The sequence below is a fragment of the Bombina bombina genome, chromosome 3, assembly GCF_027579735.1.
Source record: "Bombina bombina isolate aBomBom1 chromosome 3, aBomBom1.pri, whole genome shotgun sequence".
NCBI lineage: Eukaryota > Metazoa > Chordata > Amphibia > Anura > Bombinatoridae > Bombina > Bombina bombina.
In genome coordinates, this window is record NC_069501.1 from 1217412929 (window position 1) to 1217433794 (window position 20866).

Sequence of the window (20866 nt, forward strand, 5' to 3'; positions counted from 1 at the left end):
ATCTCCCTGGACGTGGACTAACAGAAAAAAATTGATCAAAAATTGCAACAAAGGATTGTTCAAATTGTGGATAAAGAACCTCGATCAACTTCCAGACAACTTCAAGCTGACCTTCAGGCACAGGGTACAAATGTGTCAGCTCACACTATACATCGCCATCTGAATGAAAAGGGACAATATCAGCTAGTTTACAAGTTTTGAGTTCTATAGGGTTATTTCAACCCCCTATAGTGCTGGTATTACGAGTTTAAAAAAAGTAGGCTTGTGCGGGTGATATGGTGGCGTTGAGCTCCATACCGCACCGAAAACAAGCGCTGCTGTTACGTGCTCATGCACGATTTCCCCATAGACATCAATGGGGAGTGCCGGCCAAAAAAATGTCTAACACCTGCGATCGCGGAATGAAAAGCTCTGTAACGCTGCCCCATTGATGTCTATGGGGAAAATACATTTTATGTAAAAACTTAACACCCTAACATAAACTCCATGTCTAAACACCCATAATCTGCTGCCCCTAACATTGCCGCCACCTACATACAGTTATTAACCCCTAATCTGCTGCCCCTAACATCTGACTGGAACAGCCAATAGGATGAGAGCTCAATTCTATTGGCTGATTGAAACAGCCAATAGGATGAGAGCTCATTCATATTGGCTGATTGGAACAGCCAATAGGATTTTAGCAGCATAGTTTATGGGTGTTAGTGTACTTTGTAACACTTTAGTTATGAGTTTTATGTTACAGCTTTGTAACGTAAAATTCATAACTACTGACTGACAGATGGCGGTACGAATCTTGTCAGTATAGGGTGTACCGCTCACTTTTTAGCCTCCCAGGCAAACTCGTAATACCAGCGCTATGGGAGTCCCATTGAAAAAGGACATTTTTAAAAGTGCGATACTGACGTTGCGTGACTGGCTAAAAGGTGTGCGGTACACCTATACCGACAAGACTTGTAATAGCAGCGTTAGGGAAAATGAAGCGTTATGGGCCATAACGCTGCTATTTCACTCATAACACCAAACTCGTAATCTAGGTGTCTGGTAGGAGACCCAGGAGGACCCCACTGCTGACACAGAAACATAAGAAAGCCAAATTGTAGTTTGCCAAAACCTACCTGAGGAAGCCAAAATCCTTTTGGGAGAATGTGCTGTGGACAGATGAAACAACATTACAGCTTTTTGGTAAAGCCCATCATTCTACAGTTTTCAGAAAAAAAAATGAGGCTTTTAAAGAAAAGAATACAGTGAAACATGTTGGAGGTTCACTGATGTTTAGGGGTTGCTTTGCTGCTTCAGACACTGGATGTCTTGACTGTGTGCATGGCATTATGAAATCTGAAGACTACTAGAGAATTATGTGGTGCATTGTAGGGCCCAGTGTCAGAAAGTTGGGTCTCCGTCAGAGGTCATGGGTCTTACAGCAGGACAAAGCACACTTCAAAAAGCACCCATAAATGGTTTAATACAACGCGCTGGAGAGTACTGAACTGGCCAGCAATGAGTCCAGATCTCAATCACATAGAGCACCTGTGGAGATATCACAAAACAGCAGTTGGGAAAAGGAACCCTTCCAATCTGAGAGACCTGGAGCAGTTGGCGAAAGAAGAGTGGTCCAAAATAGAGAGGTGTATGAAACTCATTGATGGTTACAGGAAGCAATTGGTTTCAGTTATTTTTCCCAAGGGGTGTGCTACCAAATGTTAAATTGAGGGTGCCAATAATTTTGTCCAGTCCATTTTCGGAGTTTTGCGTGAAATGTGTCAGATTTTGTTTTCTTTTCTCCACTTTTTTGTGTCATACCAATACAAACAAAAGGAATAAGCATGAGGATGCCTAAACATTTGTAATTGCAACAATTTTCTGGGTGAAGTGGTGCATTATCTGACAGAAATACTTGGGGGCCAATATTTTTGACCATGACTATATATATATATATATATATATATATATATACACACACACACATAAATATATATCTTTAGACATGTATATGTACTGTATGTATCTCAATGTTAAAGCCTTTTGCCTGCCTTTTTTCTAACATCTGAGTTCTCATATCTTTGTGTGCAATATTTTGTTTAATAGTTTTTATTAGATAGTGTTATTATAAATGTAACTATACTATCAGCTAGATTACGAGTTTTGTGTTATGAGTGAAAAAGCATTGTTATGCTTCATAATGCTGCTTTTTTCTTAACGCCGCTATTACAAGTCTTGTAGGTATAGGTGTACCGCACACCTTTTTGGCCATCACGCAACGTCAGTACAGCATTTTTTAAAAAGTCCTTTTTCAATGGGACTTCCATAGTGCCGTTATTACGAGTTGCCTGGGAGGCCAAAAAGTGAGCGGTACACCCTATACTGTCAGTAGTTTTTGAGTTTTACGCTACAAAGCTGTAACATAAAACTCATAACTAAAGTGTTAAAAAGTACACTAACACCCATAAACTACCTATTAACCCCTAAACCGAGGCCCTCCCGCATCGCAAACCCTAAAATAAAATTATTAACCCCTAATCTGCCACTCCGGACATTGCCGCCACTAAATAAAATGATTAACCCCTATTCCGCCGCCCCCGACATTGTCACCACTATAATGAACCTATTAACCCCTAAACTGCCGCCCTCCCACATTGCAAACACTATTTGAAGATTATTAACCCCTAATCTGCCGTCCGCCCACACCGCCGCTATAATAAACCTATTAACCACTAAACCCCAAAAATTCTAAATTACAAAAAAAATAAACACTAAATTACAAAAAAATAACGAAATTATCAAAAATAAAAACAAATTACTCCTAATCTAAAAAAAGCCCCCCAAAATAAAAAAAAATCTAGCCTACACTAAACTGCCAATGGCCCTTAAAAGGGCCTTTTGTGGGGCATTGCCCTAAAGAAATCAGCTCTTTTACCTGTAAAAAAAAATACAAACACCCCACAACAGTAAAACCCACCACCCAACCAACAAACCCCCCCCAAATAAGTTTTTTTTTATTTTGGGGGGGCTTTTTTATTTTAATAGGGCTATTAGATTAGGAGTAATTCGTTTTTTATTTTTGATAATTTAGTTTTTTATTTTTTGCAATTTAGTGTTTATTTTTTTGTAATTTAGAAAATTGTATTTTAATAATTTTATTTAATTTTATTTATTGCTAGTTTTTAGTGAAAGGCAGGTTAGGTTTTATTTTACAGGTAACTTTGTATTTATTTTAGATTGGTAGTTATTAAATAGTTAATAACTATTTACTAACTAGTCTACCTAGTTAAAATAAATACAAACTTACCTGTGAAATAAAAATAAAACCTAAGGTAGCTACAACATAACTATTAGTTATATTGTAGCTAGCTTAGGTTTTATTTTACAGGTAAGTTTGCATTTAGTTTGAAATAGGAATTATTTAGTTAATAATTGTAAGGTTTATTTAGATTTATTTTAATTATATTTAAGTTAGGGGGTGTTAGGGTTAGATTTAGGCTTAGGGTTACATTAGGGTTAGGGTTACGTTAGGGTTAGGTTTAGGGGTTAATATATTTATTTAGTGTTTGGGATGTTGGAGGCCAGAGGTTTAGGGGTTAATAACTTTAGTATAACTTTAGTATAGTGACGGCGACATTGGGGGCGGCAGATTAGGGGTTAATAACTGTAATGTAGGTGGCGGCGATGTTAAGGGCGGTAGATTAGGGGTTAATATTTTTGTTTAGGTGGCTGCAGATTAGTGGTTAATAACATTATGTAGGTGGCGGCGATGTCAGGGGCGGCAGATTAGGGGTGTTTAGACGTGGTTTTTATGTTAGGGTGTTAGGTTTAAACATAACTTTTTCTTTCCCCATAGACATGGGGCTGCGTTACGGAAATTTTGTTTCCGCGATCGCAGGTGTTAGGCATCTTTTTTGCCGGCTCTCCCCATTGATGTCTATGGGGAAATTGTGCACAAGCACATCAAAGCAGCGCTTGTATTTCGGTGCGGTATGGAGCTCAACGCCACCATATCGCCCGCACAAGCCTGCTTTTTCAAAACCTGTAATAGCAGCCCTATAGGGAGGTGAAATAACGCTGCTTTTGTTGCGATCGTTAATTTCCCTATAGCGCTGAAAACTCGTAATCTAGCTGTTTGTAATGTATTTTTAATGTGTTTTGTGCAACTCTTATATTTTGTGAAACAGTTAACCAGAGCTCTGAAGTTGCGGTAATCATTCTAGCTTGATTGCAATCGTGTTTACTTTTAACTTGTAATACCAGCGGTATGCACGACAAGCACAAACCCCTGCAATAAACTCCTTATCGATCGTGCGCAAAAGTTTGCGCTCCACTTGTAATCTGGCCCAAAATATTGAAAAATTTATATTTTTCAGTAACAATAATAATTATTAATAATTATTATTATTATTATTTTTTCTATTTTTTTTTTTGCTTGTTTAATAATTTTTTATTGAGATTTCGTGGAAAAAAGAAAACATACATTGGTTGCCAAATAACAATATAGACCAAAGTTCAACGAGATAATAACATTATCAAATAATATGAAAAGGATGAATGACACAATAATGACTACTGAAATCTCTATTTTATAATATTAGTATCTTATGTGCGTGACTATTTGGGAGACCACTCATAGGCCACTAGGATATAGGCAATGGTAAAGGTGTGACAGTCACATTTGCGGCCACTTTTGGGCCCTCTGATAAATAATAAACTTTGAAGTAGATAATACTAAGTAGAAATTAAAATAACTGGATTGCCAATATGATAAGGCATAATAGTAATAATAGAAATAAAATATAAATAGAATTTATCAGCGGGTAAGCACCGCTTGAGTTAATATACTATAGACTGAATTGTAGTATATATTACTGGTGGAAGAGCCACAAAAATGTACAAATATATAGAAAGACTTAGAGTTCAAATAATACCCCAATCCATTGCCAGGGGGAGATTAATAATATTGGAGTATATAGCAAGCTAAAGAGCCCTAAAACTTATAAGGATCAAAAAGCCCAAGCTAACTTATGTTTCAAAAATAACAATATGTATAAGGAACAAATACTATAGTATTTTCATCTAAACCATTTCTCACAAATAAAACAAGAAGAAAACATTTTGGTCGTAAATGTGAGACGGCTGCCCACTATGTGGCATGGAGAAGAAATGAATGCCTAAATTAACTTTGGATGTGGCTGGCAGTGAAATGCGGCATGTCAGGGCATATATGTGATGGGCTAGAGATCCCCATTTACACTCTTGATATACCTGTTTATGTTGGCACGTTGTGTGTATCTTGTATGTCTCACGTGTCACATACAAAATGATTCTGAACCGCCAACTCCTAAAGAGTAATACTAAGGCTCCAGGTTATGTAAATCATACCTCTCCATCTCCTAATCAGCTCCGATTTTTAACTTAAAAGTTGTCTGTGGACTAAATATGCGATCATAGAGAAATTATATTTACATATAAATAACATGTGCGAACTAGCATTTATGAGCTATTTCTAGGTGATTCATGGGACTCCGACATCCATCACAGCATGGCTAAGGGTGGCTAAGTGAAAGGGCTTATTTAGTTCTGATTGTCCACGTATATCTCCTCTTTCCCACCTCATATCTGATCTGGTAGTGAGATAAAATATAAAAAGAGTCTCTATTGGCGGGCCAGTCTCTGAGTCTGTTGGAAACAAGCTGTCTTCTTCTATCCCTCATAAAAATGTGTAATAGCTCTGCTGCTAAACAAATTTCATCCCACGCCACACCTTTTGATCCAGGGGGGCTTAGGCTGAATGGCCAATGTGGTCTACAATAAACTGTCCCCTTTATTAATTTGAGGCTTCCTTAAACCAGCTCCTGCAATCCCCAAAGTAGGGAATACCCTAGAACTGGATCCTGGAGATTTCAGGGCATTTCCCATGTGGTCTGCAAATAGAGTCAAGTCCCTGCAACTATCGGGGAGGCCGGCCGCATCTCCCCCTCCATCTGCAAAGGACCTGTTCAGCTTAGGAAGTGCAGACATACATAGCAGGGTCTGCTGGCTGTTCATGGCTCCTCCGCAGTGTTGGTCCGTGTAGGCTACTTCCGTCTTATCAGACAGCCTCTCAGTCTGTGTTAGGCCCATGTTATTTGGCAGTAGAGAGATAGTAATGGCGTCCGATCCAGACGAATATACAATTGGCGAGGAGTTTTCCCGATCACTTACTGATTTACATACAGAGATGAGATCATTAAAGAGCTACCATCAATTTTGGTCTCCAAGTCCCTTAGTAGAGCTCTTAGCACTGTATATAGCTCTTCCATTTTGACAGGCATTGGCAGAGGGAGCAGTCTATAGTGTGACTGAATTACCCGGGTTACCGGGGCGGGGTGCCGGGGTTCTCGAGTAGCTCACCTCCCGAGGCCCCGGTGGTCCGGTTCAGAGCTCGTTAGTTTAATGCAGGTTATCCTGATGACTTTTAGTTGCAGCTCAGATGCAAGTTTGTTTATCCCATCAGATTAGTTGAGGAATAAGTTCATATATTTGAAGTTAATCAGTAAATGTAATCATTTTAAGCAGGAGCCTCTGAAGATGCGACCGAGCGCCATCTCTGCCCAGACATGCTCCCTTTTTTCTATATTTTATGTTTACATAACGTGCCTTAAGAGGACTAATTCTTAATGTGTGTTAACTCGACACTGCGTTAGACCTACAGTGCAAAACCAGAAGTGCATTATGAATATTTTACATTCCAATGTTCTTGGAAGAAAATTTTATTCTTATTTTTAAATATGCACACTTAAGGACTAAGGGAGCAAAAAATTACGCTTACCCAAGCGCGATATTTGCACTCTATTTGTAATACCAGAGCACACCATTGTGCACTGGTATTAGAAGTTCAGCGCAATGCGAAGGCGAGCTTGCGTTCACATTTCATGGAAGCTTTGCACTTCCATAGGCTCCAATGGGAGCCTCGTTCTGATGCCGATAGACACGGCACAGAAATCATGAAAGTTTAATTTTGATTTTAGTGTGATCTGGTGGATGCTTATACAAATTAATTAATTGAGAACTGACCTTTTGAATTTTTGAAAGGGAAACTTCAATCAGTATGCTAAACTTTTTCACAGCAGCAAGTCCCTTCAGTGAGGCAATTATCCACTTGTCAATGTTTTTTCCAAGAGGCCATGCGACCCAATCAATCATCCTGCAAAGAGAAAATATTTTATTTTATAGAAAATTATGATGAAAACTAAAGTATTCTGTGTTATCAAAATAATAATAATGATTGGGATAGCAAAAAAGAATATTAAAGGGACATAATACCCATATGATAAATCAATTGAAAGTGATACAGCATAACTTTAAAAATCTGAAACAATATCACCTGAACATATCTGTGTAAAAAAAGAAGATTCAAAATTTCTTAAAATCAGCAGAGTAAGGCTCTGTATTCCATAGCTACACTGTTTACTGTCATCTGCATGGTGAAAAAAAACAAAAACAATAACCAACTAACTTCATCAGTGCTTTGCTCTGTCAGGGTATTGCTGAGTGACATTATATAAGATATATAAATATACACATATATATGCATTATATAGATAAATAATTAATTTATCTTAAAATATTAACCCTGGGTACAAATGTTTTGAAATTGTAAAGTACTTGTCTATTCAAAGAGGCCTTAAACTACATACCAGACACAGACCCTCCCCCTAGCTATACTCAAATACAGATGGATGCCTCAAAGAACAAAAGGAAATAAACTTTTGTCCCAATAGTGAAGGCAGGTCACTTTAAAGGGATTTTTATCACATGGCACTCTCAGGTTTGAACGCCCATATATGGAGTTTCCTGCCTAAAAGGTCAGTTCATCATAGACCTCCTGTAGTCAGAGAGACCGGAAGTCTGCCGTTTGAGATACATTTCCAGGATGGCCAGGAAATGTAAATGTCTATCATCTAAGTGTTAATTATTCCATACTGAGTTAAATATACAAAACCCTAAAGTCCTCGTCTCAGTAAAAAGTATCTAAGAAAGTCTTTTAAAACCTGTGTATTTTGAAAGCATACAAGATTAAAACTTAAATATATGAATTGTATAATTATCAGATCTATTTAAAATACTCTGATTATATAAATAATATATACATTGGTCCGGGAGATATAACTTTATGCCTGATATACTATATTAGATAAGTGCTGTATTGCATGGGTAGCTGTATTGATGAATTTAAAATATTTGACTGTATTTCAAAATAAAACTACATTTATTTATCTTTGTTTTAGGAATCTGGTGGGAAAATTAGGTTCCAAATATGACTAGTAGATACTGGTATATAAAGGCCTATGTAATTTGTGCTGTGAATTATAGCATATGTTTTTATACACTCAACATTGGAGATATACTAGATATGGAATGATATGATTCTATTAAAATCAAATAATAGTATGACTAATTATCAACTGATATACAAATAAAGTCAAATATACATATATCTATATTGAATTATAACTACTATTTGGTTATGTTAGTAACTAAACATTGTTAAGTTAGTAGTCCATATTTTGCTGGTTAAATACAAATTGTTCTTGTAAAATTCATGTGGGATACCCACCACCATATAGCAGTTTGTGAGCCAAATTGGATAGAAGATGTTTTATCTGCATGTATGGTATAGATTAGTTATTACAGTATGTGAGGTATATTAGTTCCGGCAAGATATGCTTTCAGGCTTTACAGCATTTACTGATATCAGCCTTGCCCGGGACATTGCAAGCATGAGCAGAGACAAGGCTGAGGAGGCTTTTCCCTCCTTCTGTATCTTCATGTGGACTATCTGGTCAATACCTCTTTTTCTATGTGCCCTCCACAAATGTGCGATCAACTGTGAAGGCAACTTACTTCAGAACTATTAAGCCCCTCCTGGGATGAAACAATATACTGTAGTCTCTGAACCGTACATTGAATACCATGCTGTAATGCTGTTGATTTACAATAAAGTTTCTTTTTCAAAAAAAAAAAATAATTAATGTGGGATATTTGTTAAGTGATTCATTTTGAGTTAAGGTTAATTTATAGAAATATTGTGTCCATACATGGGTGTCAGGGTGCCAGGAATCAGACTGAGATGAGAAGTGCAAAAATAATCACACCTTTATTAATAGCAAAAAAATAATAAAAAGTCCACAAGTCAAATAACAAGCCAGGAGTCAAAACCAGAGCTGGTAGTCAGACGAGCAGAGTCAGGAGCCAAAGCGAATAGTCAGACGAGTCGGAATCAGGAACAAGGAAAACAGCAGAGTCAGGAACAAGCCAGGGATCAGGAACCAGGAAGGATGTCAGACAGCCAGGTAATACACAGGAAATCTCACAAACAGGTCTGAGACAACACAAAGGCAAAGCATACTGAACAGAGGCCCTTTAAATAATAAGTGATGACATCACAATTCTGAGACTGCATCCTGTCTCACACAGATGATGCACACCAGTCTGGCCATAAAATGAAGTGCAGGAAATGAGCAGCATCCCCACAATGCACCATAGTCTGCAAGAGAGGTGAGTAAAATGGCTGCCAGCAGCACATGGCAAACAAAACAGGTAAAAACTCTGACACTAGTCTACCTAGTTAAAATAAATACAAACATACCTGTGAAATAAAAATAAAACCAAACGGCCAGATTACGAGTTTTGCGTTATGAGCGTCTCGGTAATAACTTGCAAGTTATTTCCAACGCTTACCTTTAATAGCGCTGATATTACAGGTTTGCAAAAACCCGGCGTTAGCGGGCAATATGGCAGCGTTGAGCTCCATACTGCACACAAATACCAGCGCTGCATTGAGCTGGTTTTACGTGCTCGTGTACGATTTCCCCATAGATATCAATGGGGAGAGCCGGCTAAAAAAAAGCCTAACACCTGCAATAAAGGAGCGTAAAGCTCCGTAACGCAGCCCCATTGATTCCTATGGGGAAAGAAAACTTATGTTTACACCTAACACCCTAACATAAACCCCAAGTCTAAACACCCCTAATCTGCCGTCCCCGACATCACAGACACCTACCTACACTTATTAACCCCTAATCTTCCACCCCCAATGTTGCCGCCACCTACATAAATTTATTAAACCCTAATCTGCCGCCCCCAACGTCGCCGCCACCACTATACTAAAGTTATTAACCCCTAAACCTCTGGCCTCCCACATCACTAACACTAAATAAGTATATTAACCCCTAAACCTAAGTCTAACCCTAACACCCCTAACTTTAATATAATTAAAATAAAACTAAATAAAAATGACTATCATTAACTAAATAATTCCTATTTAAAACTAAATACTTACCTATAAAATAAACCCTAAGCTTGCAACAATATAACTAATAGTTACATTGTAGCTATCTTAGGTTTTATTTTTATTTCACAGCTAAGTTTATATTTATTTTAACTAGGTAGACTTGTTAGTAAATAGTTATTAACTATTTACTAACAATCTAGTTAAAATAAATACAAATTTACCTGTAAAATAAAATCTAACCTGCCTCACACTAACACCTAACATTACACTAAAATTAAATAAATTACATTAATTAAATACAATTAACTAAATTACAAAATAAATAAACACTAAATTACACAAAATAAAAAAGAAATTCTCAACTATTTAAACTAATTACACCTAATCTAATAGCCCTATCAAAATAAAAAAGCCCCCCCAAAATAAAAAAAACCCTAGCCTACACTAAACTTCCAATGGCCCTTAAAAGGGCCTTTTGCGGGGCATTGCCCCAAAGAAATCAGCTCTTTTACCTGTAATAAAAAAATACAAACAACCCCCAACAGTAAAACCCACCACCCACACAACCAAACCCCCCAAATAAAATCCTATCTAAAAAACCTAAGCTCCCCATTGCCCTAAAAAGGGCATTTGGATGGGTAATTAGAGCAGAGGCATAAGGGGGAATAGTGTCAATTGGTGCTTGGTTAGTTTGCATCAGGTTTTTAATCTTTATTCTGCAGGATATTGGAAGCCATTGAACTGATTGACAAAGCAGCTTTCGCAGTCTGTTTGACAGAAGTTCTATGGGGGTGCCAAATCACCCCCAATCTTTTAGACCACCCCATGGTGCCCCTGCCCATGCATAGGCCCTTGAACTTCCTCTGCTGATAGGTAATGTTGATGAGATTGGTGTAGGCATTTAAAATCGATTAGAGATGAGATCATCAGGAGATAGGAAGACCAATTAATAGGGTGTGTGAGCGTAGGTTAAAGTCTTGTTGACTGATGTTAGACTGGATATGTTACACAAGGTTGCAGAAAGATTTATTAAAGGGACAGGCTACACCAGAATTTTTGTTGTTTAACAAGACAGATAATCCCTTTATTACCCTTACCCATTCCCCAGTTTTGCATAACTAATACGGTTATAATAATACACCTTTTACCTCTGTGATTACCTTGTATCTAAGCTTCTGCAGACTGCCCCCTTATTTCAGTTCTTTTGACAGACTTGCATTTTAGCCAATCAGTGCTTACTCCTAGGTAAACGATATGTGCAAAAGAAGTGATGGGTAGTGCTAGACAAGCATAGAGATTATAAGACGATCATGTGATTCCTAGATGGATATTTACAATGTGTCAAGTAAAACAGGCTATGGGTATGCCAAATACGTAACGTGTATCTATTAAGAATAAACCAAGTAGGTGATTAATCACTAGTGCAAAATGCAGACTGGTGTGTAAGTGCAACTAAACTTAATAATAATAAAAGCATTAGATAAGATCAGAACGAATAAGATCAGAACGAATTTTATAAAAAATTAATATATAAACAAAAAAGCAAATTCATAGGGTGCCGGCACCTATTGCAATGAATAAATACAATATATAAATACAATATAATGCGCATAAAATAAAAACAGAAAAAAAACGTTAGATTGGTGGTAAAAGCCAATAAAATATTTGATTGTGTGCTATATGACAAAAAACGCCAGTTAATATGTGGCAATGTTCGTAACTTTACTGACAGTATTAGCCACGGGTAAAAAGTTCTCCTCCAGTTAATTGGTTATAATGTTACCGTCACTCCTGAAGTTAAAGTTACCGTCACTCGTGAAGTCAAAATCTCTGTAAACAGAAGTATCCTATGCAGTGATCCGGACCAAATGTAGACAGCTGGGTAAAGCAGTATGATAAAGTCACTTATGTGTGAGCACTAAATTACCAAAGTCCACCTCATCTACCGCTTTGTTAAAGGATCCAATTGCCTAAATAAAGTGAATTTCTTTTAAGTGCATACAAGTCTCCGGTGCTGCTTACTACCACTTATCCAGTTAAAGCAGTATGATAAGCTGGGAAACTCAGGCAGGTCTTGGGGCCGAGGTATTTGCTGGCAGCTACGGTAATAGTTACGATAACAGTTCTAGCTGTACCTTCAGGTCCTACTACCTGTTCTGGCGTAGAGGGTCATAGACTGAATCACCATGTGAATCCAGGAAAGTCCAAAATAGACAATGTTTGTGTGACTGGGCAAACAATTAGCATACAATAGGTATATAGATCCTGGGTGAGGGATTACGCATATGGATGCCACTCAAATATTTATAAGCGGCTCGATGCACCTCACCTACTATTACCATATAAAACAAAGTAAAGTGAACTGAAAATGAGCAAATCTACGCGATTCAGCCCTGTAGGCCTTTATCAAGATGCTCATTATAATCCGGTCTGAGTTTAAATATCCTAATGTTACACCTTATAGGTTGGTTGTTGACTCCCAGTAGGTGTGTTTTGAAAAGGAATCAGCTGTTACCATTAACATATTATTACAAACGTTTTTTTAAAAAATATAATATTACGAACATTTTTAGAGGCATATAGCAAAAAACCTCTATATTACTAAAGGACCATCAATTCATTTGTAAAATAAAAATATTAAAATGTTTGAAACTAAATTGCAAGTTGTTTCTTTCTAACGTCAAACCATTCTATTACTTGATTGAAACATATTTGTATAAAAAATACTTATATATAAGAAATACTTGTACATAAGAATGTTTGTGTATTTGTATAAAAAATATATGTATAAAGTATACTAGAAGTGTTCCATATTTGGTTATCGTGATCTTAGGGTAGTGGTATATGTATAGAGATGTGATCAGCTATATCGTGTTTAAGGCTCACAATTGATTTATTTATCGTTACGGACAAAGAGGTCCTGTTTAGTATAATATAACATATCAGAAAGAATATTGTATAAGAGATGTAAATAGAAATATAAGAATTGAGTGTGCAAACAAGTTTAATGCATAGTGTGTGGGGAAAACTTCAATGGTAAGTATATTCATAGAGAATAAGTGAAAAATATTAAAGGGATTCTTGGAATATTTAGGAAAAGATTTGGGAGATTAAATAAAGACACAATAGTATCGAAAAGGACGTGTAAGATTTAGTTAAAAAAATTAAAAGCGAAAGAATGCAAATATATAAATCAAATTAATATTTTGGGAAATTGTGATATTATTTGGGTAAATGAGATCACAATTAGTAAAACCAATGTGATCTAATATACAATTGATATTAAAAATAAAATAAAATTGATATAGGAAAGGTGAAATACGTAATGAATATTATCTCTCTTTCAATATCTATAATTAGAGGTACATGATCCTCAGATAGAGCTAAACAGATAAGTAAAGAATAATAAATAATTGCATACATATGGTTATATATAGTAATAAACATTAAAAGACTGGGCACAACGTAAAATTAATATGTCTACACTAAAATTAAAATTGAATAGCCGATTGGTATAGAATACCTTAAATAAGTGAATTAAGGTCCAATTCTGAATTGAGGCCATATGGGTGTAAGGTATTATAGTGAAATATTGAGTTCTGCTTCTTTTTTCATGAGCAGTGTATTCATATTTCCACCCCTTTTATTTAAGGTAAGTTTTTTTATACCCCAAAACCTAAAGTGTGTTAGGTTTCCATGGTGCACTTCCTTAAAGTGAGAATAAAGTTTAGTTTCTGAGGCTTCATGTTCTATTTTCAAAATATGTTCACGTATTCTGTCCTTTAACATTCTGCCAGTTTGTCCGAAATAGAGGAAATTACAAGAACACTGTATGCAGTAAATGATGTTCTTATCTGTACATCTAATTACTTCTTTTATTTTAGTGTGGTATTCTGTCTTGGGAGATTTTAGTTCTTTGAGTTTTGTACTATATTGGCAAGACTTACATGTATTACATGGAAGATACCCACTCAATTCTTTACCTTTAAGGTCTCTGTTATGTGTTTGTTTCTCTTTTTTATATTCGCTTGGTGAAAGTATCGTTTTCAAGTTTCTTGCCTTACGAAAAATGATGTCAGGTTGGTTTTTTAGATTATGGCCTAGGACATGATCTTGTTTGAGAAGGTGCCAATGTCTCTTTAAAAAAATTTTAATCTCTAAATGTTGTGAACTAAAATCCGTTATAAAGGGTATAAAGAGATCACCTGAGTTTGTATTGGCATTTCTACTACTTTTCTTAGTTTTAGTTGTCAGTAATGTGTCCCTGTCTACGTTGGCCACCTTATTTTTGTTTTTTTCGATAATTTTTGGGTCGTAACCTTTTTCTATAAATCTAGTGGTGAGAATTTGAGATTGTGATTGATAGCTCTCAAGGGAGGAACGGTTTTTCTTTATCCTCATAAATTGACTCTTTGGAATGTTGGATTTCCATTGTTAGGTGACAGCTTTCAAAATGTATATAGTTATTAGTGTCTGTCTTTAAAATATGTTCTGGTATGTATTTGATTGTTAATAACCTCAATCTCAATGTCCAAAAAATGTATTTTGTTACTACTGTATTCGTGGGTAAAAGAAATACCCATATCGTTTGTATTTATATCGATCATGAACGAGTCTAGTAATTTGATATCTCCCGTCCACACTATGAAGATATCATCAATGTATCTGCAATAGTGCACAAGGTTCGCCCCCCATGGACAGTCATTAATATAGATCTCTTCAAAATGGCCCATGAATAAATTGGCATAGCTGGGGGCGAACCTTGTGCCCATTGCAGTACCTTTTACTTGCAGATATATCTCATCATTGAATAAAAAACTATTGTTGGCAAGAATAAATTGTATGCACTCTAATATAAACTTATTTTGTATTGTTGGAAGTTTATCATCTTTATCTAAGTAAATTTTAACTGCTATTATACCTAGCTCATGTGAGATGTTAGTATAAAGTGAGTTCACGTCGCATGTGACAAGAATATAATTATCCTGCCAAATCAGATTTTTAATATAATTGAGAAAATGTGTAGAATCTCTTAGATAAGATTGCAAGTTTACCACATATTTCTGTAAATAGAAATCAACGTACTGTGATAGATTACTGGTGAGCGACTCTATCCCTGATATTATAGGGCGGCCTGGTGGTCTAGTCAGATGTTTATGCACTTTTGGTAAAAAGTAAAATGTGGGGGTCTTTGGGTGAGTGATGGACAAGAAATCTAATTCAGATTGATTAATAATACCTTCTGTTCTAGCATTCTTTAAAAGGGTATCTAATTGTTGTATTTGTTTCTTGAGAGGGTTCATTGTTAGTTTCTTATATGTGGACTTATCATTTAAAAGTCTATTGGACTCTTCTAGATAATAGCTTGTGTCTATGACCACAATACCTTTGTCTGCTGGTTTCACCACTATTTCTATATTATTCTTAAGTTCATTAAGTACCTGAATTTCTTTTTTAGTTAAATTACTCCTTAATGGTTTAGTTTGATCTAATAGTGTAAGGTCTTTTTTAATGTTTTGTTCATATAATTTAATATGTTCACTTTTCTCATTAATTGGGTAAAAATTGGACTTAGGTTTATAATTTGTGTGAATATAGTTGTCATTTTCATGTGTTAGTTTATTATGTACAGGATTCTTAAGAAAATATATTTTTAATGTTATTTTACGTATAAATTGGTTGATATTAATTAACGTTTCAAATTTATTCAATTTACAGGATGGGGCAAATGTGAGACCTTTATTTAGAACTTCTTCTTGTTTTTCATTCAGAATAGTTTTCTATCCAGGATCTATATACCTATTGTATGCTAATTGTTTGCCCAGTCACACAAACATTGTCTATTTCGGACTTTCCTGGATTCACATGGTGATTCAGTCTATGACCCTCTACACCGGAACAGGTAGTAGGATCTGAAGGTACAGCTAGAACTGTTATCGTAACTCTTACCATAGCTGCCAGCAAATACCTCGGTCCCAAGACCTGCCTGAGTTTCCCAGCTTATCATACTGCTTTACCCAGCTGTCAACATTTGGTCCGGATCAATGCATAGGATACTTCTGTTTACCGAGATTTTGACTTCACGAGTGACGGTAACTTTAACTTCAGGAGTGACAGTAACATTATAACCAATTAACTGGAGGAGAACTTTTTAGCTGTGGCTAATACTGTCAGTAAAGTTACGAACATTGCCACATATTAACTGGCGTTTTTTGTCATATAGCACACAATCAAATATTTTATTGACTTTTACCACCAATCTAACGTTTTTTTCTGTTTTTATTTTATGCGCATTATATTGTATTTATATATTGTATTTATTCATTGCAACAGGTGCCGGCACCCTATGAATTTGCTTTTTTGTTTATATATTAATTTTTTATAAAATTCGTTCTGATCTTATTCGTTCTGATCTTATCTAATGCTTTTATTATTATTAAGTTTAGTTGCACTTACACACCAGTCTGCATTTTGCACTAGTGATTAATCACTACTTGGTTTATTTTTAATAGATACACGTATTTGGCATACCCATAGCCCGTTTTACTTGACACATTGTAAATATCCATCTAGGAATCACATGATCTTCTTATAATCTCTATGCTTGTCTAGCGCTACCCATCACTTCTTTTGCACATATCGTTCACCTTGGTTGGTAGTTAGGAGATATACTAACCTTTTGGGTCAGCTTATTAGAGAAGAGTGTGTCAGCATCTTCAACAAATCCCCCTTTCTCTTACTCCTAGGTAACTTCATGTGCATGAGCTCAATGTTATCTATATGACACACATGAACTAACACCCTCTAGTGGTGAAAAACTGTGAAAATGCATTCACATAAGAGACGGCCTTCAAGGTCTAAGAAATTAGCCTATGAGCCTATCTAGGTTTAGCTTTCAAGTGAGAATACCAAGAGGATAAAGCAAAATTGGCGATAAAAGTAAATTGGAAAGTTGTTTAAAATTACATGCCCTATCTGAGTCATGAAAGTATATTTTGGACTTGACTGTCCCTTTAAGTAATTGGATGAGGGATAAGGGTAAAGCCCTCAACTCAGGGACAAGAAGGTTTTGTGTCACTGTTTGGTCATCAGTAGTAGGAAAGATTTAAAGGCACAGAGCTGTGCAAGATCAGGCGCCAGTAATATCTCCAACTTTGACATGTCTATATATTTCTCATTGTTCTCTGAAAATAAAATAGCACTTAAAAGTTTGGTTAGACTATGTTGTAAATATGATGGACACATTGAGGTCATATATTAAATTAGACTTATGTTCCTAAATTTTACTTAGCGCTTTAACTTAAATATTCATATTTTTGTTCTTGCATATTTAGAGACAGTCTAATTGCTGATATTGGACTTGAACAGAAGTTATAAAGAAGAAAAAGTACTGTCCAAAAAGAAAAATATTTCTTTGTTGGTTGTATTGCTATAGGGTATAGTACGACTAAATTAAACTTAAAGTAGAGTATATTTTGCATTTAAAACAACAATATTTAAATAAGTTGCATGAAACAATGGTTGAGTATAAGTTGTTAATTTTACTAGCTCAATAGCTGGTAGGTAATTATTTAGAGTTGTTTAATTCACTGCAATTAAAGAAAGAAATGCTGGGAGTCCATTTGTTAGTTTACATAAAATACATAAAATATAACTTTTATTGCTCCATTAAAAAGTTCATGGGATAAGCATATCCCTGTGCCTCACAAACAGGCTGACGTGTTTCGGTTAGACACCGTACTCAGAGCGAGCAACGAATCGGAGCCTGGTAAGGCATGTATATACTCTTTAGCCCAACTGTGATACAATGGGTGCATATGTATGACCCCTGGAGTATAGCACCACTGCACAACGTATGGGTATGTGTGTAATTGGATAAGAGTATATCCCAATACTGAGAGTTTGTACAGAGTTCATCAAGTGACTGTTTGAAAAACTTTGCTGTTTTTTTAATTCACTCACATATAAATATACATTTGCATTTTCCACCTGGTATGGTATTATGACTGCACTAAACCTCAGTCACCACTGTGACAATAACAATAAATACTAAATAACTCTCGGCTAGATTACGAGTTTTTGACGGTAAGGCTGTGCGGTGCTAATGAGCCTTTTTTTCTTACCGCTCACTTAAGCCAACGCTGGTATTACAAGTTTTCTTCAAGCCGGCGTCAGCCTCAGAAAAGTGAGCGTTGAGCAAAATTTAGCTCCACATCTCACTGTAATACCAGCGCTGCTTACGGTAGCGGTAAGCTGGCAAAACGTGCTCGTGCACGATTTCCCCATAGGAAACAATGGGGCTGAGCTGGCTGAAAAAAAACCTAACACCTGCAAAAAAGCAGCGTTAAGCTCCTAACGCAGCCCCATTGTTTCCTATGGGGAAATTCATTTTATGTCTGCACCTAACACCCTAACATGAACCCCGAGTCTAAACACCCCTAATCTTACACTTATTAACCCCTAATCTGCCACCCCCAACATCGTCGCCACCTACATTATATTATTAACCCCTAATCTGCTGCCCCCGACATCGTCGCCACCTACATTATATTATTAACCCCATATCTGCCGCTCCGGACACCGCTGCCACCTACATTATACTTATGAACCCCTAATCTGATGCCCCCAACATTGCCGAACCCTACATTATATTTATTAACCCCTAATCTGCCCCCCCAATGTCGCTGCAACTATATTAAATTTATTAACCACTCATCTGCCGCCGCCAACGTCGCCGCCACTATAATAAATTTATTAACCCCTAAACCTAAGTCTAACCCTAACCCTAACACCCCCCTAACTTAAATATAATTTAAATACATCTAAATAAATTTACTACAATTAAATAAATTAATCCTATTTAAAACTAAATACTTACCGATAAAATAAACCCTGAGCTAGCTACAATATAACTAATAGTTACATTGTAGCTATTTTAGGATTTATTTTTATTTTATAGGCAACTTTGTATTTATTTTAACTATGTACAATAGTTATTAAATAGTTATTAACTATTTAATAACTTCCTAGTTAAAATAAGTACAAATTTACCTGTAAAATAAATCCTAACCTAAGTTACAATTACACCTAACACTACACTACAATTAAATTAATTACCTAAACTACCTACAATTAACTACAATTAAATTAAATAAACTAAAGTACAAAAAAAAACAACACTAAATGACAGAAAATAAAAAAAGAATTACAATTTTTTTAAACTAATTACACCTAATCTAATCCCCCTATTAAAATAAAAAAGCCCCCCAAAATAATAAAATTCCCTACCCTATACTAAATTACAAATATCCCTTAAAAGGGCCTTTTGCTGGGGATTGCCCCAAAGTAATCAGCTCTTTTACCTGTAAAAAAAAATACAATACCCCCCCAACATTAAAACCCACCACCCACACACCCAACCCTACTCTAAAACCTACCCAATCCCCCCTTAAAAAAACCTAACACTACCCCCTTGAAGATCAACCTACCTTGAGCCATCTTCACCTAGCCGGGCACAAGTGGACGTCCAGAGGGGCAGAAGTCTTCATCCGATCTGGCCAGAAGAGGACCTCCAGACTGGCTTCATCCAGGCAGCATCCTCTATCTTCTTCCATCCAGAACGGAGCGGGTCCATCTTGAAGACATCCGACGCAGAGAATCCTCTTCCATCCGACGGCGACTGAAGAATGAAGGTTCCTTTAAGTGACGTCATCCAAGATGGCGTCCCTTCAATTCCGATTGGCTGATAGAATCCTATCAGCCAATCGGAATTAAGGTAAGAAAATCCTATTGGCTGATGCAATCAGCCAATAGGATTGATCTTGCATTCTATTGGCTCTTCCAAACAGCCAATAGAATGCACGCTCAATCCTATTGGCTGATTGCTTCAGCCAATAGGATTTTTCTTACCTTAATTCCGATTGGCTGATAGGATTCTATCAGCCAATCGGAATTGAAGGGACGCCATCTTGGATGACGTCACTTAAAGGAACCTTCATTCTTCAGTCGCCGTCAGATGGAAGAGGATGCTCCGCGTCGGATGTCTTCAAGATGGACCCGCTCCGCTCCGGATGGAAGAAGATAGAAGATGCCGGTCTGGAGGTCCTTTTCTGGCCGGATTGGATGAAGACTTCTGCCCCTCTGGACGTCCACTTGTGCCCGGCTGGGTGAAGACGTCTCAAGGTAGGGTGATCTTCAAGGGGGTAGTGTTAGGTTTTTTTAAGGGGGGATTGGGTGGGTTTTAGAGTAAGGTTGGGTGTGTGGGTGGTGGGTTTTAATGTTGGGGGGGTATTGTATTTTTTTTTACAGGTAAAAGGGCTGATTACTTTGGGGCAATACCCGGCAAAAGGCCCTTTTAAGGGCTATTTGTAATTTAGTATAGGGTAGGGAATATTATTATTTTGGGGGGCTTTTTTATTTTATTAGGGGCATTAGATTAGGTGTAATTAGTTTAAAAAAATTGTAATTATTTTTTTATTTTCTGTAATTTAGTGTTTGTTTGTTTTGTACTTTAGTTTATTTAATTTAATTGTAGTTAATTGTAGGTAATTGTAGGTAATTTATTTAATTAATTTAATGATAGTGTAGTGTTAGGTGTAATTG

General features: G+C 36.4%; 1 protein-coding gene across 1 annotated transcript in view; it reads right to left on the reverse strand.

Moving 5' to 3' along the window:
* Window positions 1–20866, reverse strand: part of USP35 (ubiquitin specific peptidase 35) — a 124609-nt gene that overhangs the window by 89124 nt on the left and 14619 nt on the right. The window contains exon 3 of the mRNA XM_053705077.1: window positions 7045–7174. Within this exon, the coding sequence (XP_053561052.1) occupies window positions 7045–7174 (130 nt within the window). The remainder of the gene's footprint in view (window positions 1–7044; window positions 7175–20866) is intronic.